The sequence below is a fragment of the Macaca thibetana genome, chromosome 2 (genome assembly GCF_024542745.1).
Source record: "Macaca thibetana thibetana isolate TM-01 chromosome 2, ASM2454274v1, whole genome shotgun sequence".
NCBI classification, from domain to species: domain Eukaryota; kingdom Metazoa; phylum Chordata; class Mammalia; order Primates; family Cercopithecidae; genus Macaca; species Macaca thibetana.
The window spans coordinates 123,090,767-123,116,589 of NC_065579.1; the positions used below are offsets into that span (position 1 = coordinate 123,090,767).

Sequence of the window (25,823 nt, forward strand, 5' to 3'; positions counted from 1 at the left end):
AGTGTTTTTTTTTATTGCTGTATCTGCCAGGTTTTGGTCTCAGGATAATGCTGGCCTCATAAAATGAGTTAGAGAGGGGTCCCTCCTTTTCAATTTTTTGGAATAGTTTCAGGAGGAATGGTACCAGCTCTTTGTACCTCTGGTAGAATTCAGCTGTAAATCTGTCTGGTCCTGGGCTGTTTTTTGATTGGTAGGCTATTTATTACTGCCTCAATTTCAGAACATTTTATTGGTCTATTTAGGGATTCTATTTCTTTCTGGTTCAGTCTTGAGAGGGTGTAGGTGTCCAGGAATTTATGCATTTCTTCTAGAATTTTTAGTTTATGTGCATAGAGGTGTTTATAGTATTCTCTGATGGTTGTTTGTATTTCTGTGGGGTCAACAGTGATATCCTCCTTGTTTCTGATTGAGTCACTTTGATTCTTCCTTCTTTTCTTTTTTATTAATCTAGCTAGCAGTCTATTTTATTTTTTAAAAAAACCAGCTCGTGGATTCATTGATTTTTCTCTTTTGAAGGGTTTTTTTGTCCCTATCTCCTTCAGTTCCACTCTGATCTTGGTTATTTCTCGTCTTCTGCTAGCTCTGGAGTTTGTTTGCTCTTGGTTCGCCCATTCTTTTAGTTGTGATGTTAGGGTGTCAATTTAAGATATTCCTAGCTTTTTGATGTGTGTATTTAGTGCTGTAAATTTCACTCTTAACACTGCTTTAGCTGCATCCCAAAAAGACTGGTACATTGTCTCTTTGTTCTCATTGGCTTCAAATAACTTCTGGATTTCTGCCTTAATTTTATTATTTACCCAGGAGTTATTCAGGAGCAGATTGTTGAATTTCCATGTAGTTGTGTGGTTTTGAGTAAGTTTCTTAATCTTGGGTTTTAAGTTGATTGTGCTATGTGGTCTGAGAGACTGTTTGTTATGATTTCAATTCTTCTGCATTTGCTGAGGAGTGTTTTACTTACGATTATGTGATCAATTTTAGAGTAAGTGCCATGTGATGAGAAGAATGTATATTCTGTTGTCTGGGGGTGGAGAGTTCTGTAGATATCTCTCAAGTCTGCTTTATCCAGAGCTGAGTTCAGCTACTGAATATCTGTTCATTTTCTTTCTCGATCTGTCTAACATTGTCAGTGGGTGTCAAAGTCTCCCACTATTATTTTGTGGGAGTCTAAGTCTCTTTAAAGGTCTCTAAGAACTTGTTTTATGAATCTGGGTGCTCCTGTATTGGGTGCATATGTGTTTAGCATAGTTAGCTGCTCTTATTGAGTTAAACCCTATATAATGCCCTTTCTTGTCTTTTTTGATTTTTGTTGGTTTAAAGTCTGTTTTATTAGAAACTAGAATTGTAACTCCTGCTTTTTTCTGTTTTCCATTTGCTTGGTGAATTTTCCTCCATCCCTTTGTTTTGGGTCTATGTGTGTCTGCACGTGAGATGAGTCTCTTGAAGACAGCATACCAATGGGGCTTGACATTATCCAGCTTGCCATTTTGTGTCTTTTAATTGGGGCATTAGCCCATTTATATTTAAGGCTCATATTGTTATGTGTGAATTTGATCCTGTCATCATGATGCTGGCTGGTTATTTTGCAGGCTTGTTTATGTGGTTGCTTCATAGTGTCACTGGTCTGTGTACTTCAGTGTGCTTTTTTAGTGGCTGGTAATGGTTTTTTCTTTCCATATTTAGTGCTTCCTTCAGGAGCTCTTGCAAGACAGGCCTTCTGGTAACATATTCCCTTAGGATTTGCTTGTCTGAAAAGGATCTTCTCCTTCGCTTATGAAGTTTAGTTTGGCTGGATATTAAATTCTAGGTTGGAAATCCTTTTCTTTAAGAATGTTGAATATTGACCCCTAATCTCATCTGACTTGCAGGGCTTCTGCTGGGAGGTCCACCATTAGTCTGGTGGGTTTCCCTTTGTAGTTGATCTGACCTTTCTCTCTGGCTGCCCTTAACATTTTTTTCCATCATTTTGACGTTGAGAATCTGATGATTATGTGTCTTGGGATTGATCTTCTCATTGAGTATCTCACTGGGGTTCTCTGGATTTCCTGAATTTGAATGTTGGCCTATCTTGCTAGGTTGGGGAAGTTCTCTCGGATGATATACTGAAGTATGTTTTCCAACTTAGCCCCATTCTCCCCATCTCTTTCAGGTACCCCAATCAGTCGTAGGTTCAGTCTTTTTACATAATCCCGTATTTCTTTGAGGTTTTGTTAATTCCTTTTCATTCTTTTTTCTCTATTCTTGTCTGCCTGTCTTATTCCACAAAGATAGTCTTCAGGCTCTGAGATTCTTCCCTCCACTTGGTCTATTCAGCTGTTAATAGTTGTGGTTGCATTGTGAAGTTCTCATATTGTGTTTTTCAGCTCCATCTGGTCACTTATGCTTCTCTCTAAACTGGCTATTCTGATTATCGGCTCCTGTAATGTTTTATCATGATTCTTAGCTTCTTTGCATTGGGCTAGAACATGCTCCTTTAGCTCAGTGAAGTTCATTATTACCTACCTCCTTAAGCCTACATCTGTCAATTCATCCATTTCAGCAGCCTCAGCCCACTTCAATGCCCTTGCTGGAGAAATGTTGCAGTCATTTGGAGAAGAGGCACTCTGGCTTTTCGAGTTTTCAGTATTTTTGCATTCTTTCTCATCTTTATGGGCTTATCTACCTTCGATCTTTGAGGCTGCTGAATTTCAAATGGGGTTTTGTGGGGTCTTTTTTGTTAATGTTGTTATTTTCTATTTGTTTGTTTGTTTAACAGTCAAGCCACTCTTCTGTAGGGTTGCTGCAGCTTGCTGGGGGTTCACTCCAGACCATCGTTGCCTTGGTCCCTCCCATACCTGGAGGTATGACCAGTGAAGGCTGTGGAACAGCAAAGATGGTAGCCTGTTCCTTCCTTTGGGAGCACCATCCTAGGGGGGCACCAACCTGATGCCAGCCAGAACATTCCTGTAGGAGGTGTGTGGAGACCCCTGTTGGGATGTCTCACCCAGATAGGAGAAATGGGATCAGAGACTCACTTAAAGAAGCAGTCTGGCTACTCCTTGGCAGAGCAGGTGCATTGCACTGACCACCCGGCCTCCTCAGAGATAGGAGCCTAGAAAGATTAAGTCTGCTAACCACAGACATAGCGGCTGCCCCTCTCCACTGGGAGTGGCAGCACCAGGGAATGATGAGAGTTCTGTCCCTAGAACCCTGGCTGCAGTTGTTGAAATTCCCACAGGGATGCCCCTCCCAGTAAGGAGAGATGGATTGGTGTCCCACTTAAAGAAGCAGACTGGCCATGACCAGACACAGTAGCTGTGCTGTGTTGTGGGGAATTCCTCCTGGTCCCCAATACTGGTAGGCTACAGCAGCCAACTGGAACAGCAGATACTGCAGCTGCCCCTCCCCCTGGGAACTCCATCCATCTCAGGCCGTTCCCAGTCTGCCGCTGCTGGCCAGCTGGAATTCCAAGCCAGAGAGTCTTACGAGGTGCTATGGGCGTGGGGCCCACAGAATGAGGCTGCTTGGCTCCCTGGATTCAGCGCCTTTCCTAGGCAAATGCACAGAATCTCGTGCCTTGCTGGAATTCCTGGGATTGGAGTATGCAAAACTCCCAGGTTTCCCTAAATGACCCAGTGAGTGGGTAGGCAGCCACTCCACCAAGACTCTGCACAGCTCTGTGCTTTGGACCCAAGGCCCTGGTGATATGGGCTCATGAAAGGATCTCCTGATCCACTGGTTGCAAAGATCCATAGGAAAAGCATGGTTTCCCAGGAAGGGTCATGCAGTTATTAACCACCTCCTTTGGCTGGGGGTGGGGGTTCCCCTGGCTCTTTGCCACTCATGGGTGGACCATCACCCCACCCTGCTTTTCCTCACTCTCCCTGGGTTGAGCCATCCTCCTAGTCAGTCCCAATGTGAGAACCTAGATACCTCAGGTGCAGAATTCACTCACCATTTTGTGAGAGCCGTAGATTGCAGTTGCTTCTAATCAGCCATCTCGACCCCTCTTATGTTCACTTTTCTATTGAAATGTTCATCTTTTGCTTACTGATCTGTAAAAACTTTCCACATATGAATATCAGTTTTGTCTGCTATATAGGCTGTTAATACTATTGCCAGTTTGAGTTTAGTTTGGTTTATGTGGTTGTGCCATGTACAAAGTTTTGTTTTTTCTGTAGTCAAATCTATCAATTTTTACAAATTAGCTATTGGGCAGATCTTCCTTCCAAGCCCTATTCTGAACCTGAATAGTTCCCTACTCTCTTCTTTCTCCTTTTTGTGTTTGAGATGTCAGGAGGGAAGAGAAAAACCAACATAGCTCTTTTTAAAGAAGAGGAATGGAGTAACACATGAGAAAGGTCTTTAAGATTAGTTTTTCCTAATCTTTTTTGTAAAATAAGAGCCCTCCAAAAACCCATGCAAATCCCTCACTACTTCACTCACTCTGACCTAAGCCAAATGCATACGTGGCCAAATCAGAGCCATCTGCACTGACTTTCCACAGGCAATATCCATTTCCCTTGGGAATGTCAGACACAGCATCTTTCACAGATTCCCTCCTCGATTCCTACTCCTTGTCTGTGCTCTAGTAGTGAATCAGGAAAGACAGTGATTGAAATAGCTTATGGAAGCATGAAATACCAGTTTTTCTGACTTTGACAGTTTCAAGAGTTGTCGCTAACTTTTTCTCAAGCTGAAACCTAGTGGTTTTACCTTAGTTTCTTTGCTGTGGCACTCAATCAGTTTCAGTCCTCTGTCAGATATATAGCACTCATACATATTTAAATATTCCAAAGTATTGTCCTGATTCCTATTTCAACGCATGCCCCCGCTGAGCTGACTTAAGCATTCCACTCTATTGACTTGTGTGTATGAGAGAAACTATGGATTATTTTTCATGTTTTCTTTTCAGTTATTGCAATAAAATAGCAAGGGCATGATTTTATTTTCCATGCTATGAATGGCCTATAAAACACTGAGCACTGAACTTAATACATGTAACAAAGCAATAGTGAAGATGCAATTGAAAGAGAAGGCAGAGAAGTTCAGAGACCCAACTGAACTGAGAATAGTATTTCAGACTTGGAAGTAGAAGACCAAAGTTTATTTGCTTGCTTCCATCTCTTGATCATTAATTACAGTTATTCAATTAATAATTCAGTGTCCTGAACTATTTTGATAACTTCTCGTTAAAAGAATCAAAGCTGATAATTAAGGAATGAGTCAGAGACCTCATCCACAGAGAGCAAGGGCCCAAATGAACAACATAAAAGATGCATCATTTTACATTCCTAACATGTAAGTGGGCTATGCATATTGATAGTACAAAATAGGAGAGACAAAAGTATGAGCTTGCAGAACCCTGCTTTCTTCATAGCCAAAAATCAATACTACAAAGACGCCCAACATGCTTCAGTAACTGTTCATCAATTATTTACTGGGCTCTTTTGTTCTAAGTTTCTGTTTACAAGATTACTTTGTAATTTGAAATGATCGTTTCCCTTAATATGGCTGCTGAATGGGGCTTGAGTTTTTTTACAAGATGAACCTGAAAGAGTGTGTGTGTGTGTGTGTGTATGTGTGTGTCATCTGTCATCTCATGTTTCAGATTAAATTGGGATAACCCGTGTTCTGCATCTGTCTTTCCAGTGGTGCTCTGATGTCCACCAGATAGGTATTACAGGCCAAGGCACTTACTTGTCCATGAAGAAAGCACATGGGTTTTCAACATTCTGCCAAATTGACAGCTAAGGGCAACAGGAAGCAATGCTTCTTGAGTGTTTGAGTTTGTCCTTTCTTTACTTTCTCAAATTTCTCACTGACTTGGAAACAAGGAAAAAACATGAAAAGATCTAGTCTTACCTGTTCACAATTTTCTATCAGCAGCATGCACTTAAACCTTAAGCCCCAGTTTTCAGGCAAGGCTTTTTGGTTTTTCTTTTGGCATGAAATGACTAGTTGGACTACAAGTTATTCATAAATGATACACAACTTTATTAAGAGCTGATTACAGTCCCATGGGCATTTGTAAATTTAACCAACTGTGGATCAAAAATACTTGGGGGGAAAAAAGGTTGGTTGTGTCTATACTGAACACGTACAAACCTTTTTTCCTGTCATTATTCCCAAAATACAGTATGACGACTATTTATATAGGATGTGCGTTGTATTAGTATTATAAGGAACCTAGGGATGACTTAAAGTTTATGGGAGGATGTGCGTAGGTTATATGCAGGTACTACGCCAGTTTGTTCAGGCTAGACTGCTTCACTAAATGGCAAAGTTAGTCAACAGACTAGCACTGGATTTATCCTTGGTCAGTGGGTCCCTAATAGTGCACGAAGAATTTTGTGTGGAAGCATTTTCCAGTTTATCTGTGAAATAGGCATTTTTGGTATGGTGTTTCCATTGCCACTTTCAGGAGTCGATGCTCAACCTTGTATACACACCAACAAGTTCTTGCAAAACTTCAAATGAAAGAAGCTGGCCAAGTAGAGATGGTGGTGGATGAAGGAGTATATATAGACCCATAAAAGGGGCAGCTTCTCTGCATCCAGTAGTGTTGATGTGAGAGAACATAGGCTGTTCAATGTTGCTACATGGGCTTGTTTAAGCAACCTTGGAAATCCACATAACATATGCTAGATTGTATCTGCTCTTGTAATCAAGTGCAGGCTTAGCTGTTCACCACTTATAAAACCAATAACAAGGATGAAGTGTAGTGAAAGGAAAATGATTCTATTTCCAGAGCTAGCTGTGGGGAAACAGCCAGCTCACCCTTTCCAGAACCACTTCAAACTTTCGGCTGGGGAGAAGGGATTAAAGAGGGAACTTGGAATGGGAGGCATGGGGGAATGGTGCTGAATACAAGGTCCACATGTCTTCTTCTGGTGGCTATCTCGAACTATTGTCTACCAGGAACACGGACGGCTGTCATCTTAAAATGGCTGGGGTGTGGACTAACCACCTTGAGGTAATTTCTGGAATTTTGCAGCTGGGTCTCCATTCTTGGTCTCCATTCTCGGTCTGTCTCAACATTAGCCCCTGGAACTTCTAAGTAAGCATATAATTAGATAAAAGCATACAGTTAGATAAATGTGCATGGGGGAAAGGAGTACATAGTGTAAAAGGAAGGGAATGGAGTTTCAAAGTATGTTTGAGGCTCTATTTTAAGACTAAGGAAAAGTTTCTACAGTTGTTTTGAGGTTACATCTTGAGACTTGGAAGAAAGGAGGGAAAAAAAGTTTAAAAGTGCATTTTCAAGCTCGACTGCTCAGTTACACTATCAGGTAGCCTCTGGCATGAGGAGAGGGGCAAGTGATCTGCCAATGAGCACAGTGGTATATGTAACTTACAGTCAGCTTATAGTCCAAGACGAACTACAGAGCAGTTCAATATTTTTAATATTGTTCCTGGCCAGGTTTCCTTTAAAGAAATTCTTTAAAATACAAATATTCTTTTAAATGCAAGCAGAAATTCAGTTATGATTATTTTACCCATTTTAAAAAAATGGGTAGCAACATGATATTCTTCATCAGTCTGTTGACATTGGGATAGTGGCAAAGACTGCAGGTGCTGGATGCAAACAATCTGGCTACAGATTTAAGGCTACCCCATCACCTGGACACCTAGAATACAGAATAGTATTTTAGAAGTACTCTCAAAGAAAAATCTAGAATTTTCTGTATCTCATCATGACTCTCATTGTATAATTTCCAGTAATAACTCCCTGTGTGAGTTTGGGTTGGTCTAATATCTTGTAGGTCTTAAATTCTCCTCTATGAAATGGAAATACTCATAAATATCTCCCAAATTGAGTAGAAAAATAGGTTTATAGAGGGACAGAGAATTTTGCCAATAACTGTAACAGCCTTGTAGAGGCTCCTTAAATGTAACTTACTAACAAACAGAGTTTCACCTTTCCAATGTGGAAATGAAGGCAAAGGGGTATATGGTTTGGAGCAGCACATCCAGACATGAGGGAGAGAGAGAAAAATCTAGGTAGTTACTGTTCCTTTATAGAGACTTTGGCTGTGTCCACACAGATACAAGCAGCAAAGGTTTCTCAGGTGTTGAGACTACATGTGCCAGTCAGAGTCCTAACATGCTGTGACCAACAGCCTCAAAACTGTCCTGGTATGTTTGTTTTAAATTCTGTAAAAAATACCAAAAATTCTCTTACCTATTTCCCTACAGGAAAGGAATGGGAATGATAACATTAAAATGCTTCTCAAAGCAAGCCCCATTTCAGGCCTTACTTTTGAAGTAAAAAGTACACTTTGAAACAGCAATGGATGAAATGGCAGCTTTGAGGCCTGCCATTTTCCCAAATGGACCACTGATTCCCTGGAAGTGGTTTACTCACCAGACATGTACCTAAAGGTGAAGTACTGTCATAGTTACTTAATCTTATTTGGGGTACAAGATCAGACGCATGGGCTAAAAAACTAAGTCACTGTTTCATGTATCACAAAATTTATATATATATATTTTTAACTCAATACTAAAGGGAGCAAAGTATGCATAAAACATCATAAGTGTACCTAAGCTTAATGCTACATAGGTTTGGGAGAAGAAACGAAGCCACCCAAATGTATGTGCCAACTTTGCGATATAGTTCACATCCCCAAAGTTAAGTGTTATTTTTAAGAGGAGTTTTTCATGTTTAAAATCTGCAAGCCTAGGTAGGATGTTAACACAAAGTCTTAAGGCATATAATAATCACAAAAACATGTATGCCATCAGCAGGATGAATTTTTTTACTTATCCATACAATCATAACAAATGTAGTAAGCATCTAGTCAAATTCAAAAATTTAGCCAACAAATCTTTCCATTCCTTCTGCAAGAATAAAATCAAATAACCATTATGCTATAAACAACATTAAAGTATTGATTTATTTTCCCCCCATAAATGTGAAAGGACAGGGATAATTAACTTGGTGCACAAACTATGTTTTTGGTATTTCTTAATATATAAAATTCATCCCATATTTTTACAGTAGTATGTACCTTATACATTTAAAATCTGGGTCAGTCATTCTTCATCTGTTTCATACGTTTCCACGGGACAGCATCTGAGAATATGTGGAGACATGTCTGTTGCAAAATCATTAAGCCAATCAGGACTCAGATTTTAAAGAAATAAGAAATAACACAGAAATAGGGAAACAGCCAAGTTAAGAAGAACTCATTTACAGTCTAAAAATTCAGCACTGAAAGACTCCTGTCTAGAAGTTAAAATATTTTCATATAATTGGCATAAACTTGATCTAAGAAATAACCCTTGATCTAAATTGAGATTTGTTTATATTTTAAATGATTTACCTACATGACTACACAAAAGCCATAAAAATTCCAACAAGTTTTATAAATATGTTCTGATAGAGCTTTGGTTATAAAATATTGGAATTGATATGCTTCCTTAGCACTCAGTAAAATGGTACATTGAAGTTAAAACGCTCTCATTTTCTCTCTGCTAACTGGACAATGGAAAGTAAAAATACAATGACACACAATAATCCAACTATGTCCTTCTATTTTTCAAGGATTATAAAATAAATGTTCGTTACCAGTTAACCAGTTGATCTCTAGCAGTAATTTTCTTCACCAGTTAATCTACATCTGCAAATATGTTTTGCCAAAGTCTTTTTAGACCCCTTTAAAACCACTTTAATACAAGGGCAAAAGGAAAAGTTCAAAAGAGGAACAGAATGAGGACCCTTTGAAACATACATCTAAGTTCTTTTGTAAAGGCAGAAAGAAAGTGAAGAATGAACATGCCCTTAGTGGTGATCCATTTTGAAGACTCTGATTTGCTCTTCTCGGATGTTGGAGGTATGCTCCTTGGGAATCCAGATAGGATGTCAAATGTGTGGTGGCTTGTGATTATAATTCGACGAAATAAAAATCACGAAGCAGAGAGGGCTGGGCCAGTTAAGTGAATGCCACCTCTCACAGCTCTCATATACAAATATGAAGTTGCTGAAATCCTAGACAATTTTCTGCAAAGGGGCCAGGATGGGAATCCAAGCAAAAGTGCTCCGCATCCTGCTGCCCCTCCAGGATTGAAGCACACCTCTCTCTTCGCTACCGCGTTACCTAAAACAAATCAAATAAAGGAGCATTCAACAATCCATACCCACCAAAATAACCATTCCTGCCCCCTAGACCAATAAGGTCCTGACTATGAATAGTTTATCAGTTTGTACATTTACCTATAACTGACCTCACCAAATCAACTGTTCAAATTCTGCTTTGCAGCCTAAAAGCAAGAAATATAAAGAATACATGCACAAAGACTTCCAAAAGAGGGTATTATGCAGTCTGGCTTTGTATTTGTGAGGTTATAAAAATCCCATCTGATTAGGTACACTCATCGCCCATCAATTCATGCATGCTGAGCATGCTTTGTTAATGGCACTAAAAATTTTTCAAATGGTTGATTAAAATCAGTGCATGTCAAGATAAAAATGTTGCCTTTATTTTTTTTTTTTTATGCAGTTAACTTTCACTGTTGAAAATAGGTTATTTTATAAAACTGCTGTATTATCCATTAAAAAGGTAGTGGTTGTATTTTTCATTTTTAAACATCCAGGCTCATTGCTTATGATCTAAGAAAATAGAACAGCAGTTTCTATAGTTGATTGGTCATATAAGAAATTTTATGTGTTAGCCAATATACCAGTTCAGGTGGAAAAAAAAAAAAAGCATAAGACTTTAACATGCGTACACCACAAAAATATTAATATTTTTTCAAAGCAAATTATTTGATAGTACAGTCACTATACCTGGGCTTTAGACCCAATCAGCTATGTATGCAAACCTCAGCCTTGCTATTAACTGACATACGGCCTTTATGTATTCAACAATATTACTCCCCTTTTGTTTGTACTGGGTAACTACAGCAAACTAAACAAAACCCTGCCCTCATGGAGCTTACCTTCTAGAGCAGGGGCTGGAAAACTTACTGGAAAGGACTACATATGGTAAATATTTTCAGCTTTGCCGGCCATACAGTCACTATAGCAACTTCTTAACTCTGCCTTTATTTCATTCACAAAAGTAGCCATAGACAATAAATAAATGAATGGGCATTGCTTTGTTCCAGACTTTATGTATAGATGGTGAAATCTGAATTTCATATAATCTTCATGCATTCTGAAATATTCTGCTTTTGATTTTTTCCAACTACTTAAAAATGTAAAACCCAGTCTTAGCTCATGGGCCATACAAAAGCAGGCCAAGGGCTGGATTTGGCCCGTAAGCCACAGTTTACTGATCTCTATTCCAGAGGAAGAGGTTGGACAAACAGGTAAAATTAATAATATAGGCTATGGAGAAAAGTAAGGTAGTATAATAGAGGAAAGAAAGGCTGGTGAAGGGAAGGTAGAGGGCTGTTCTATACAGGATGTCAAGGAAGGTTGAAGGAAGTGAGGGAGGCCTGACTCACTGGGAAGAGAGGAAGAGGTAAATGCAAGGACTGTGGCCTTTTTCTGAGGTTCAAGGAAGAGATGAGAAATGCATGGCAAGACTGAACTGTCAAAGAGTTGTGACAAATAGGACAAAGATGTAAGAAAAAGAGGAATCAAGGACAATTCCAAGATCTTTGGCTTGAGTGACTGAATGATGGAGTTGGCCATGTTCTGTGATGCGGTAGATTGTCTCTCTTAGCCTTAATTTCTTCATCTGCAAAATAAAGATAATAGTACCTGCCCCCTACAGTTGTAGTAAAGAGTGAATAAAATACATGACTTGAATGACACAGCCCAGTGGTTGACACACGGTTTGTACTCAGGGAATGGTGGCTATTGTGATGTTAGCTCTTTATGGATCTATCAATGTACATCCAGGATGTAATTGTCAAAGGCAACTTATTCCCCATGCCCAGCTCATTTTGGACAACTTCACTGAAGTTGGATGATAAAATGCTCTCAGATTTATTTTCCTTTAAAATTATTATTGTACTGATTACATGTGGAAGATTCATTGCTACTTCTGAATTTTGATGGATACAGGGCTACTAAGATGCCAATATTAGCTCTACTCCCATTCCTCAGGGTACCCTGAGCATTACAAGTCTGACTATAGAGATCAGGGAAGACAAAACTTCAGGGTAAAGGAGTCATCTGAGCTGGACATTAAAAGACAAGTGGGGGGGGTGCGGAGCAAGATGGCCGAATAGGAACAGCTCCAGTCTCCAACTCCCAGCGCAAGCGACACAGAAGATCGGTGATTTCTGCATTTTCAACTGAGGTACTGGGTTCATCTCACTGGGGAGTGCCGGACGATTGGTGCTGGTCAGCTGCTGCAGCCCGACCAGCGAGAGCTGAAGCAGGGCGAGGCATCGCCTCACCTGGGAAGCACAAGGGGGAAGGGAATCCCTTTTCCTAGCCAGGGGAACTGAGACACACAACACCTGGAAAATCGGGTAACTCCCACCCCAATACTGCACTTTAAGCTAACGGGCACACCAGGAGATTATATCCCACACGTGGCCGGGAGGCTCCCACGCCCACGGAGCCTCCCTCATTGCTAGCACAGCAGTCTGATCTACCGGCAAGGCAGCAGCGAGGCTGGGGGAGGGGCACCCGCCATTGCTGAGGCTTAAGTAGGTAAACAAAGCCGCTGGGAAGCTGGAACTGGGTGGAGCTCACAGCAGCTCAAGGAAACCTGCCTGTCTCTGTAGACTCCACCTCTGGGGACAGGGCACAGTAAACAATAACAAACGCAGCAGAAACCTCTGCAGACGCAAATGACTCTGACAGCTTTGAAGACAGCAGTGGATCTCCCAACACGGAGGTTGAGAGCTGAGAAGGGACAGCCTGCCTGCTCAAGTGGGTCCCTGACCCCTGAGTAGCCTAACTGGGAGACATCCCCCACTAGGGGCAGTCTGACACCCCACACCTCACAGGGTGGAGTACCCCCCCTGAGAGGAAGCCTCCAAAGCAAGAATCAGACAGGTACACTCGCTGTTCAGCAATATTCTATCTTCTGCAGCCTCTGCAGCTGACACCCAGGCAAACAGGGTCTGGAGTGGACCTCAAGCAATCTCCAACAGACCCACAGCTGAGGGTCCTGACTGTTAGAAGGAAAACTATCAAACAGGAAGGACACCTACACCAAAACCCCATCAGTACATCACCATCATCAAAGACCAGAGGCAGATAAAACCACAAAGATGGGGAAAAAGCAGGGCAGAAAAGCTGGAAATTCAAAAAATAAGAGCACCTCTCCCCCGGCAAAGGAGCGCAGCTCCTCGCCAGCAACGGATCAAAGCTGGACGGAGAATGACGTTGACGAGATGAGAGAAGAAGGCTTCAGTCCATCAAACTTCTCAGAGCTAAAGGAGGAATTACGTACCCAGCACAAAGAAACTAAAAATCTTGAAAAAAAGTGAAAGAATTGATGGCTAGAGTAATTAATGCAGAGAAGGTCCTAAACGAAATGAAAGAGATGAAAACCATGACACAAGAAATACGTGAAAAATGCACAAGCTTCAGTAACCGACTCGATCAACTGGAAGAAAGAGTATCAGCGATTGAGGATCAAATGAATGAAATGAAACGAGAAGAGAAACCAAAAGAAAAAAGAAGAAAAAGAAATGAACAAAGCCTGCAAGAAGTATGGGATTATGTAAAAAGACCAAATCTACGTCTGATTGGGGTGCCTGAAAGTGAGGGGGAAAATGGAACCAAGTTGGAAAACACTCTTCAGGATATCATCCAGGAGAACTTCCCCAACCTAGTAGGGCAGGCCAACATTCAAATCCAGGAAATACAGAGAACGCCACAAAGATACTCCTCGAGAAGAGCAACTCCAAGACACATAATTGCCAGATTCACCAAAGTTGAAATGAAGGAAAAAATCTTAAGGGCAGCCAGAGAGAAAGGTCGGGTTACCCACAAAGGGAAGCCCATAAGACTAACAGCAGATCTCTCGGCAGAAACTCTCCAAGCCAGAAGAGAGTGGGGGCCAATATTCAACATTCTTAAAGAAAAGAATTTTCAACCCAGAATTTCATATCCAGCCAAACTAAGTTTCATAAGTGAAGGAGAAATAAAATCCTTTACAGAGAAGCAAATGCTTAGAGATTTTGTCACCACTAGGCCTGTCTTACAAGAGACCCTGAAGGAAGCACTAAACATGGAAAGAAACAACCGGTACCATCCATTGCAAAAACATGCCAAAATGTAAAGACCATCAAGGCTAGGAAGAAACTGCATCAACTAACAAGCAAAATAACCAGCTACTATCATAATGGCAGGATCAAGTTCACAAATAACAATCTTAACCTTAAATGTAAATGGACTAAATGCTCCAATTAAAAGACACAGACTGGCAAACTGGATAAAGAGTCAAGACCCATCAGTCTGCTGTATTCAGGAGATCCACCTCACATGCAGAGACATACATAGGCTCAAAATAAAGGGATGGAGGAAGATTTACCAAGCAAATGGAGAACAAAAAAAAGCAGGGGTTGCAATACTAGTCTCTGATAAAACAGACTTTAAACCATCAAAGATCAAAAGAGACAAAGAAGGCCATTACATAATGGTAAAGGGATCAATTCAACAGGAAGAGCTAACTATCCTAAATATATATGCACCCAATACAGGAGCACCCAGATTCATAAAGCAAGTCCTTAGAGACTTACAAAGAGACTTAGACTCCCATACAATAATAATGGGGGACTTCAACACCCCACTGTCAACATTAGACAGAAAGTTAACAAGGATATCCAGGAATTGAACTCATCTCTGCAGCAAGCAGACCTAATAGACATCTATAGAACTCTCCGCCCCAAATCAACAGAATATACATTCTTCTCAGCACCACATCGCACTTACTCCAAAATTGACCACATAATTGGAAGTAAAGCACTCCTCAGCAAATGTACAAGAACAGAAATTATAACAAACTGTCTCTCAGACCACAGTGCAATCAAACTAAGGACTAAGAAACTCAATCAAATCTGCTCAACTACATGGAAACTGAACAACCTGCTCCTGAATGACTACTGGGTACATAACAAAATGAAGGCAGAAATAAAGAAGTTCTTTGAAACTAATGAGAACAAAGATACAACATACCAGAATCTCTGGGACACATTTAAAGCAGTGTCTAGAGGGAAATTTATAGCACTAAATGCACACAAGAGAAAGCAGGAAAGATCTAAAATTGACACTCTAACATCGCAATTAAAAGAACTAGAGAAGCAAGAGCAAACACATTCGAAAGCTAGCAGAAGGCAAGAAATACCTAAGATCAGAGCAGAACTGAAGGAGATAGAGACACAAAAAACCCTCCAAAAAATCAATGAATCCAGGAGGTGGTTTTTTGAAAAGATCAACAAAATTGACAGACCACTAGCAAGACTAATAAAGAAGAAAAGAGAGAAGAATCAAATCGACGCAATTAAAAATGATAAAGGGGATATCACCACCGACCCCACAGAAATACAAACTACCATCAGAGAATACTATAAACACCTCTATGCAAATAAACTGGAAAATCTAGAAGAAATGGATAATTTCCTGGACGCTTACACTCTTCCAAGACTAAACCAGGAAGAAGTTGAATCCCTAAATAGACCAATAGCAGGCTCTGAAATTGAGGCAATAATTAATAGCCTACCAACCAAAAAAAGTCCAGGACCAGATGGATTCACAGCTGAATTCTACCAGAGGTACAAGGAGGAGCTGGTACCATTCCTTCTGAAACTACTCCAATCAATAGAAAAAGAGGGAATCCTCCCTAACTCATTTTATGAGGCCAACATCATCCTGATACCAAAGCCTGACAGAGATACAACAAAAAAAGAGAATTTTAGACCAATATCCCTGATGAACATCTATGCAAAAATCCTCAATAAAATACTGGCAAACTGGATTCAGCAACACATCAAAAAGCTTATCCACCATGATCAAGTGGGCTTCATCCCTGGGCTGCAAGGCTGGTTCAACATTCGCAAATCAATAAACATAATCCAGCATATAAACAGAACCAAAGACAAGAACCACATGATTATCTCAATTGATGCAGAAAAGGCTTTTGACAAAATTCAACAGCCCTTCATGCTAAAAACGCTCAATAAATTCGGTATTGATGGAACGTACCTCAAAATAATAAGAGGTACGTTAGCACAGCAGTCTGATCTACCAGCAAGGCAGCAGTGAGGCTGGGGGAGGGGCACCAGTCAAACCCACAGTCAATATCATACTGAATGGGCAAAAACTGGAAAAATTCCCTTTGAAAACTGGCACAAGACAGGGATGCCCTCTCTCACCACTCCTATTCAACATAGTGTTGGAAGTTCTGGCTAGGGCAATCAGGCAAGAGAAAGAAATCAAGGGTATTCAGTTAGGGAAAGAAGAAGTCAAATTGTCCCTCTTTGCAGATGACATGATTGTATATTTAGAAAACCCCATTGTCTCAGCCCAAAATCTCCTTAAGCTGATAAGCAACTTCAGCAAAGTCTCAGGATACAAAATTAATGTGCAAAAATCACAAGCATTCCTATACACCAGTAACAGACAAACAGCCAAATCATGAATGAACTCCCATTCACAATTGCTTCAAAGAGAATCAAATACCTAGGAATCCAACTTACAAGGGATGTAAAGGACCTCTTCAAGGAGAACTACAAACCACTGCTCAGTGAAATCAAAGAGGACACAAACAAATGGAAGAACATACCATGCTCATGGATAGGAAGAATCAATATCGTGAAAATGGCCATACTGCCCAAGGTTATTTATAGATTCAATGCCATCCCCATCAAGCTACCAATGAGTTTCTTCACAGAATTGGAAAAAACTGCTTTAAAGTTCATATGGAACCAAAAAAGAGCCCGCATCTCCAAGACAATCCTAAGTCAAAAGAACAAAGCTGGAGGCATCACGCTACCTGACTTCAAACTATACTACAAGGCTACAGTAACCAAAACAGCATGGTACTGGTACCAAAACAGAGATATAGACCAATGGAACAGAACAGAGTCCTCAGAAATAATACCACACATCTACAGCCATCTGATCTTTGACAAACCTGACAAAAACAAGAAATGGGGAAAGGATTCCCTATTTAATAAATGATGCTGGGAAAATTGGCTAGCCATAAGTAGAAAGCTGAAACTGGATCCTTTCCTTACATGAAAATTAATTCAAGATGGATTAGATACTTAAATGTTAGACCTACTACTATAAAAATCCTAGAGGAATACCTAGGTAGTACCATTCAGGACATAGGCATGGGCAAAGACTGCATGTCTAAAACACCAAAAGCAATGGCCGCAAAAGCCAAAATTGACAAATGGGATCTCATTAAACTAAAGAGCTTCTGCACAGCAAAAGAAACTACCATCAGAGTGAACAGGCAACCTACAGAATGGGAGAAAATTTTTGCAATCTACTCATCTGACAAAAGGCTAATATCCAGAACCTACAAAGAACTCAAACAAATTTACAAGAAAAAAACAGCCCCATCAAAAAGTGGGCAAAGGATATGAACAGACACTTCTCAAAAGAAGACATTCATACAGCCAACAGACACATGAAAAAATGCTCATCATCACTGGCCATCAGAGAAATGCAAATCAAAACCACAATGAGATACCATCTCACACCAGTTAGAATGGCAATCATTAAAAAGTCAGGAAACAACAGGTGCTGGAGAGGATGTGGAGAAATAGGAACACTTTTACACTGTTGGTGGGATTGTAAACTAGTTCAACCATTATGGAAAACAGTATGGTGATTCCTCAAGGATCTAGAACTAGATGTACCATATGACCCAGCCATCCCATTACTGGGTATATACCCAAAGGATTATAAATCATGCTGCTATAAAGACACATGCACACGTATGTTTATTGTGGCACTATTCACAATAGCAAAGACTTGGAATCAACCTAAATGTCCATCAGTGACAGAGTGGATTAAGAAAATGTGGCACATATACACCATGGAATACTATGCAGCCATCAAAAAGGATGAGTTTGTGTCCTTTGTAGGGACATGGATGCAGCTGGAAACCATCATTCTTAGCAAACTATCACAAGAACACAAAACCAAACACCGCATGTTCTCACTCATAGGTGGGAACTGAACAATGAGATCACTTGGACTCGGGAAGGGGAACATCACACACCGGGGCCTATCATGGGGAGGGGGGAGGGGGGAGGGATTGCATTGGGAGTTATACCTGATGTAAATGACGAGTTGATGGGTGCTGACGAGTTGATAGTTGCAGCACACCAACATGGCACAAGTATACATATGTAACAAACCTGCACATTATGCACATGTACCCTAGAACTCAAAGTATAAAAAAAAAAAAAAAAAAAAAAAAAGACAAGTGGAATTTTAGAAGAGGAAGTGAAAAAAGGAGGCAGCAATGGTATGGGGAAGTATATGGCCTGTACAATGATTGGCAGTGAAGGCCCATTTAAGATGCTTATAATCTGTATTTTGCATCAGTTTCCAAGGGGGATCCATTGATGATCTCTCAACAGGGAGGGAACCTGGGCAGGGAGTTTACCCTTGATGCAGAGAAAGCAAGGTATAAGTCAATTAAGGGTGAGAACAGGTAGAGAGCTCAGTTAGACTAATGGTTCCCTCATGCTGCCTGTTCATCACACTCACCCTAAGAACAACTGTTTTAAAAGCATGGTTTTCTAAGCCCTATCCTAGACTTTTACTATACCAGAATATCCTAGAGTTAGAGTTCAAAACTGTGTTTCTAACACATTCCCATGATAGCATTAAATTATTATTATATTGACAATGACCCATGGTGATGGCCCAAGAGACAAGTAGATTAGAGAGCCATTTGAGGAAGATACTGAAGACAAAACCGTTGCTTCCATTCTGTAGAAATTTTCCAATATGAAATATTGGAAATATTTAGACAATAGAAACTTTGAAAAATGAAGTAAAAGAATCAAGTAGGAAGTCTGCAAAGAGCTACTGAAAAAAATATACTGGGGTCAAATAATTGTTGTAGAGGCTGTCTGTGCTTTGTAGGATGTTTAGTAGCATCCCTGGCCTCTACCCACAAGATGCCAGTAGCATCCTCACAATGTGTGATGACCAGAAATATCCAAGACATTGCCAAACGTCTTCTCAGGGGCAAAAGTGCCTCTGGATGAGAACTACTACTATAAAGACATAGCTTTTCACCCTTAGTAGAGGATTCAAAAATAAGAACATTAAAAAGTCTAAAATGTCTCAAGATTCAAAGTGATTTGCTTCTGCTCACAAACAAGATATGGCAAATGCTTGGCTTCGATGCTAAGAAGACATCATACCCTTGTTAGAAGGCTTAACAATGGCAACCCCAGAGAGTGAAAAGCTCCTTAGCGCAGAGAATGCAGCAAAACCCAGATTTCAATTAAGGCAGGTCCATAGAGAGGGTCATATTTTCCCACAAGAAGCAGTAGCTCTAGAGACGCTGAAAACTATGTCGGCAGAGTAAACTCAATGCCAGTATTTTATACCTGGAAAAGATGACTAGTTAGGGAATTATCCTCTCTCTTTTCATATCTTCATCTAAAGCTATTAGTATTCAAGTTAACTGCCAACTATTTTCATATTTGCATTTAAATGGAAAATAAAATTCTGACATAGGTGGCTTACTGGAGACCATCTTACTTTAGCCTTTCTGTGTTTTGATGCTGCTGTGCATGAACTGTTTAAAGAAAATGGAAACTATTTTGTTATATAGTTTAGTTAACACATCCTCTAGGGAGATAATTGCTCTGCTTTTCTAGGACCTCTGTCTTACCTGTGGTGTAAGGTCAGTAACAATTTTAAGAAAAAGATACAACTGGAAGCTAGTCACAGATCCACAAATGAATTTACTCTATGTGCATAAGATCCATAAAAGACATAAAATGTTTTATGCAGTTCAAGTCACACTGACTTGGATTAATAAAGGAAACAAAGTTTTATGACTTCAAGATTATTCTCAAGTGACATATCACTAAAAAAGCAGCCCAAGTATCATGATGGCTTGGGGAACTGTATTATCTTTCTACAACTTTTCAAAGTGCTAAATGAAATGTCACTACCATTGAGGATTTAGCTAGAGCAAACTTACATTCCCAGCACTGAGCCAAAATGTCCCTAAAGGTTTGCTTCCTGCAAATGCCTTCTCTAACTACACATAAATAGAGAGCCGTTCTACCAAGAGAACTACCGTTGGCTTCTGCTCATGATCTTGTTTTGTATTTATATATAAAAATCAATACAAATAGAATCTTCCAAAATGTTATTCCTTAGCCTACAAGAAATATGATGAAAGAAAATTTTTATCACTGATGGATGTAATACCCTAATTCATGGGTTACTCCAAGATTTTTACTTAGGAAGGAATTAGGAAAAAATAGCTGAAACGGCCCAAGGGAAAGATAAGGAAATTATCTTAAGGCAGGGTTTGCTTAGCAAGCATGCTGGGTCTATATAGGATGGAAGTTTATTGGGAATGGCTTAGAATGATACGAGTGTTGACCTCCTTGCCCCACCAGTAAATGACTCCATGGACTTCTGCTGCCCTGGATACAAAAGCAGATATCAGGTCATTACCCCAGTCATCTCAATATCAGTAACAAGGGTAAGTTACTTGACAATTGCAATTAATGTTGAAAATGGTCTTCATTTTGACATTCTGGTTTTACCTAGAATCAACTGACAACTATTCCATTGATAATCTGGGGTATAATATCAGCTAAAGTTCCCATTTAAAATGTTTTGTACAATCATATTTTCTAATATTTTGTTTTAGACTTACTATCTTTATGTTTTAATATATTTTACAAAATCTTAATATAATAGTTCATGTTAACACTTAGAAGAACTGGCCTGCTTTTGACCTCCATGACTGAAGATGAATTACTAAGCACTTAGAGTGCTCAAAGTATTCATAAAGGAGACGACATAAGAAAGGCAAGAAGCCATTCACTGTATGTATTTCCTAAGGGATCAAAGTTCAATAGCAGTGATAACCAGAGTCACTCCATTCCAGTATGTCTAATTCTAATGATCTTAGAATGACCTTGGTCATGTCAATTTTCATTCAAGAAATAGTTACCAAGGCATTCAGCTGGCTCTGGGACTGCCAGGGCCCAACATCAAAGCTCTCCCACGAGACAGAAAGTTCTAGGTATTAAGCAAAATATGGATAGCAATCTATGTAAAATGTAACCATAATAAATGCTCAAAGATACAGGGAGCATGCATTCAATCAGGAAAGAGGTCCCTGGAAAAATGATGATTAACCAGAAAAGGATGGAAACAGCCAGTGCAAAAGGACCAGGGTAAGAGGGACTGACAAAAGGCCAGGATGTTTAGAGCAGCAAGAAGGAAGCGGAGGTGGCTTAGCCATGTTACTCATTAAAGACCAGGCAGAGGCTAGTGGACCAATTACCAGAGGGTGCCAGTGGAATATTTTGAGGTGGATTAGCTTAGAGGATGTGCATTTTACAAAATTACTGTAGTCACTGTGTAGGGACCAGATTGGAAGGCAGCAATCTAGATGCATCTCCATATGAGATGGCCGATTGGACAAGAGGAGTAAGCACAGTGTTGAAGAATCATGGAAAAGTTGGGTAGTAAAAATCCTAAGGACAATGTAACCAACTGATCATGGGAAGATAAGGAAGAAGGTAGGTTTCTGGCTGGAGAACTGGGTAGACAATGGTGTTCTTCAGTGACAGTGAGAATTAAAAAGAGGACCATTTGGGGAGAAAAGTGTTGGCTTCTAAGTCTTGAATAAGAATCTCCAACCATTAAATCTCCTTTAAAGCAATAGGTATTTCTACTTGAGTAAATCATCTGGATGTGGATTCTTGCCATGGTGTTTTGATACACTGGCCTGTCAGCTCTGAAACTTTTACTTTAAATCGGGCTTGTGAAGAAGCTGAAATGAATTTAGGGGCCCTGCCTAAAATAATGAATTCTCCCACCAAATCACTGCTCTATAAAATCTGACACACAGAATGATGCTGGGAAATGCACTTTTCAAAAAGGCCAAAGCCCTAAGGTAGCACTGCCCAAGCAGGTTTGTCAACACATAATAATGTTTTCTTGATGGCAGAATAAAATCAAGGGGAGGAAGCCCCACAGTTGATAAATTGTAAATTGTAGTTGCATTTTGTCTATACTTGCCTTTGTAGTTTTGACTTTATTGCCACTGCTACAGGACCAACCTGAGTAATCTGGCAGCACTTTACAATCCTCTCCTTCCAAACATGGATTCATGTGACACCACCATTTCTGAATCACAATGGAAGCTGGAAAACAAAGGCCAAATAATATTTGTGACACTGTTTCTTCCTCCAAAGATGGACAAAATAAAACTCAATACAGAGTAGTACACTGAGTTCAAAGATTGCTATTAAATTTACTGTTAGTAAATTTAAGGAATCTCATCAGGCATATACTCTACAAAATATTTCTTTATTAAAAAATTTAAAAGCAACAGATGGTGACAACACAGAGAAAAGGGAATGCTTATACACTGTTGGTGTGAAGGCAAATTAGTACCACCTCTATGGGAAACAGTATGGAGATTTCTCAAATAACTAAAAACCAAACAACCATTCAATCCAGCAATCCCACCCCCGGCTATCTGCCCAAAGGAAAAGAGACTGTTATATCAAAAAGACACCTGCACTCATATGTTTATCGCAGCACTAGTAATAAATAGCAAAGTCATGGAATCAACATGTGTCTATCAGTGGAAGACTGGATAAAGAAAATGTGGTATAGATACGCTATCAAATACTACTCAGCCACAGAAGAGAATGAAATCCTGTCTTTTACAGCAACATGGATGGAACCGGAGGTTATTATCTTAAGTGAAATAACCCAGAAACAAAGTCAAAGTCAAAAGTCATTTTCTCACTTATAAACAAGAGCTGAATAATGTGTACACAGAGACATAGTCACGGAACAACAAATTGGAGACTTGGAAGGGTGGGAAGGACGAGAAGTTACTTAAGGGGTACAAGGTACACTATTTGGGTGATGGCTACACTGAAAGCCCAGACTTCACCACTATGTACCCTTAAGTTTATACAAATAAAAAATAGATCACTTTTGCAGTGGACTGCCCAACTGTAAAATAGAGCTGGTGAGATCTCAGGCTTTGTGGTGGGCTTGCCTGGGTTTGAATCTGACTGTGCCATCCTCTAGATTAGACTAGTTCTCGGACTTCTCTGTCAGTTTTTTCATTTGAAAAGTAGATCCTCACCCTAGGATATTAAGAGGATAAAGTTAATCCATGTGTGAAAGTCTTTGCTGACTTTGAGCCAGTCACAATAGTCTTAGAAAATGTTAGCTGTTATTATGGTCATCATCTTTGATTGCAGGTTACAATGGTATTGCAACTGGTTCTTATGTTTGATGGTCTCTGTTAATAGCAAAAACTAAAAGCACTAAAAATTTCCATCATACATGGTGTTCATCTCTCCATGCCATTCTAGTGAGTGGCCAGCAACCACTTAAAGTCAATTACAAAAAGCCATAGGAAAGTTGGAAGACATGGCATTCCTTCACCTTTTCATATGCCTGTTGGTCATTTGTATGTCTTCCTTGGAAAAATATCAATTCAGTTCTTTTTCCTACTTTTTAATTAGGGTATTAATTTTTGGCAATTGAGCAGGTGGGTTTCTTTTATATTTTGGATCTTAACTCCTTATGAGATATATGACTTGCAAGTATTTTCTCCCATTCTGTAGGTTGCTTTTCCATTTGATGCAGTCCCAATTGTTTATTTTTGCTTTTGTTACCTGTACTTTTGGTGTCATAACCAAAATATCATTCCAAAGACCAATAACAAGGACCTTTTATCCTATGTTTTCTTCTAGAAGTTTCATAGTTTCATTTCATAGATTACATCCTTTTCAACTTAACTTTTCTGTATGGTTTAAGTCACAGGTCTAACTTCATTCTTTTGCATGGGAATGTCTAATTTTCTTCCCAGTACCCTTTATTAAAGAGACTATCCTTTCCCCATTGTGTAGTCTTGTCATCCTGTCAAAGACTAGTTGACTATAAATGCATGGATTTATTTCTGAGTTGTCTATTCTGTTCCATGGGTCTACATGTCTATTTTTATACCAGTGCCATACTATTTTGATAACTATAGCTTTGTAATATAATTTGAATCGGGGCTGTGTGCCTCCAACTCTGTTTTTCTTTTTCAAAATTGCATTCGCTACTTGGGGTCTTTTGTGGTTCTATATGAATTTTAGGACTGCTTTTCTCTCTTTGTGGAAAATTATGTTGGAATTTTGTTAGGGATTGTATCCGTAGATTGCTTTGGAGAGTATAGACATTTTAACAATATTTCTCCAATCTATGAACACAGGATATTGTTCCATTTCTTTCATTAATGTCTTACAGTTTTTAGTGTACAGATTTTTTTACCTCCTTGGTTAAATTGATTCTTAAGTATTTTATTCTTTTTGGTGCTATTATAAAAATAGGATCATTTCCTTAATTTCTTGGATAGTTCATTGTTAGCAAAATGCAACTGAGTTTTGGATGTTGATTTTGTATTCTGCAGCTTTACTGAATTTATTAGTACCTGGTATTTAAAGAAGAACTAGGCTGTGTGCGGTGGCTCATGCCAGTAATTCCAGCACTTTGGGAGGCTGAGGCAGGTAGATCATGAAGTCAGGAGAATCAAGACCATCCTGGCTAACAAGGTGAAACCCCATCTCTACTAAAAATACAAAAAAAAAAAAAAAATTAGCCAGGTGTGGTGGCAGGCGCCTGTAGTCCCAGCTACTTGGGAGGCTGAGGCAGGAGAATGGTGTGAACCTGGGAGGTGGAGCTTGCAGTGAGCCAAGAACACACCACTGCACTCCAGCCTGGGCAACAGAGCTAGACTATCTTAAAAAAAAAAAGAACACTCCACTTTCTCTTCCAAAGAATCAAAGAAGAGAGAACACTTCCAAACTCATTTAACAAGGCCCAGCATTACCTTCATACCAAAGCCAGATTAGGACACTAGAAGAAAAGAAAATTCTAGGCCAATATCCTTGATAAACGTAGATAAAAAATCCTCAACAAAACACTAGCAAATTAAGAGTATCCTCCACTATGATCAAGTGGGGTTTATCCTTGGGCTGCATGAATGATTAAATGTAAGTAAATCAATAAATGTGACACACCACATTAACAGAATGAAGGATAAAAATCATCTGGTCGTCTCCTACAGAAAAATCATTTGACAAAATTATGATAAAACTCTTAACAAAGATAATTTTGTACTGAAGGAATGTACTTCAACATAATATAGGCCATATATGACAAGACATGGATATCTAAGCTCACCATTTTTATTCAATAGAATACCAACAGTCTTAGAGCAAGCAGGCAAGAAAAAAATATAAAAGGCACTTAAATTAGGAAGAAGTTAAATTGTCTCTGCAGACAACGTGGTCATAATTACATATAGGAAGCCCTGAAGACTTTCCTGATAGATTTGACTCAAACTAGGCTGCCTGTGAAGTCAGAAACTCAATTTCAAAGTTTTTATTGAGGGCCAGGCACCCTGCTAATTTCCTTCCTGTATTTTCTAATTTAAACATCACTACAAACTTGAGGTTGAAAGACTACACATTAGGTACAGTGTATACTGCTCAGGTGAGGGGTGCACTAATATCTCAAATTACCACTAAAGAACTTACCTATGTAATAGAAGACCACTTGTTCCCCAAAAACTGTTGAAATGAAAAATATTTTCCTGTACTTCATAGAAATGAAAAAATTGAGGTCCAGGGGCATTAAGTGACTAGAGCAAGGTCACACAGTCTGAAAACAGTCAAACAAGCAC

At 39.5% G+C, this 25,823-nt stretch overlaps 2 protein-coding genes across 4 annotated transcripts in view; one reads left to right on the top strand and one right to left on the bottom strand.

The window, feature by feature from the left end:
* The window catches only part of ARL6IP5 (ADP ribosylation factor like GTPase 6 interacting protein 5), an 808,776-nt gene that overhangs the window by 417,240 nt on the left and 365,713 nt on the right, over nt 1-25,823 (top strand). The gene's annotated exons all lie outside the window — the stretch shown is intronic.
* TAFA4 (TAFA chemokine like family member 4) overlaps nt 8,716-25,823 on the bottom strand; it is a 206,107-nt gene continuing 188,999 nt past the window's right edge. For all 3 annotated transcript variants that reach the window (XM_050781319.1, XM_050781318.1, XM_050781320.1), the window contains exons 5-6: nt 22,145-22,269; nt 8,716-10,079 (exon numbers count right to left, since the gene is read on the bottom strand). In XM_050781319.1, coding sequence (XP_050637276.1) covers nt 10,068-10,079; nt 22,145-22,269 — 137 coding nt within the window. In that variant the 3' untranslated portion in view covers nt 8,716-10,067. The remainder of the gene's footprint in view (nt 10,080-22,144; nt 22,270-25,823) is intronic.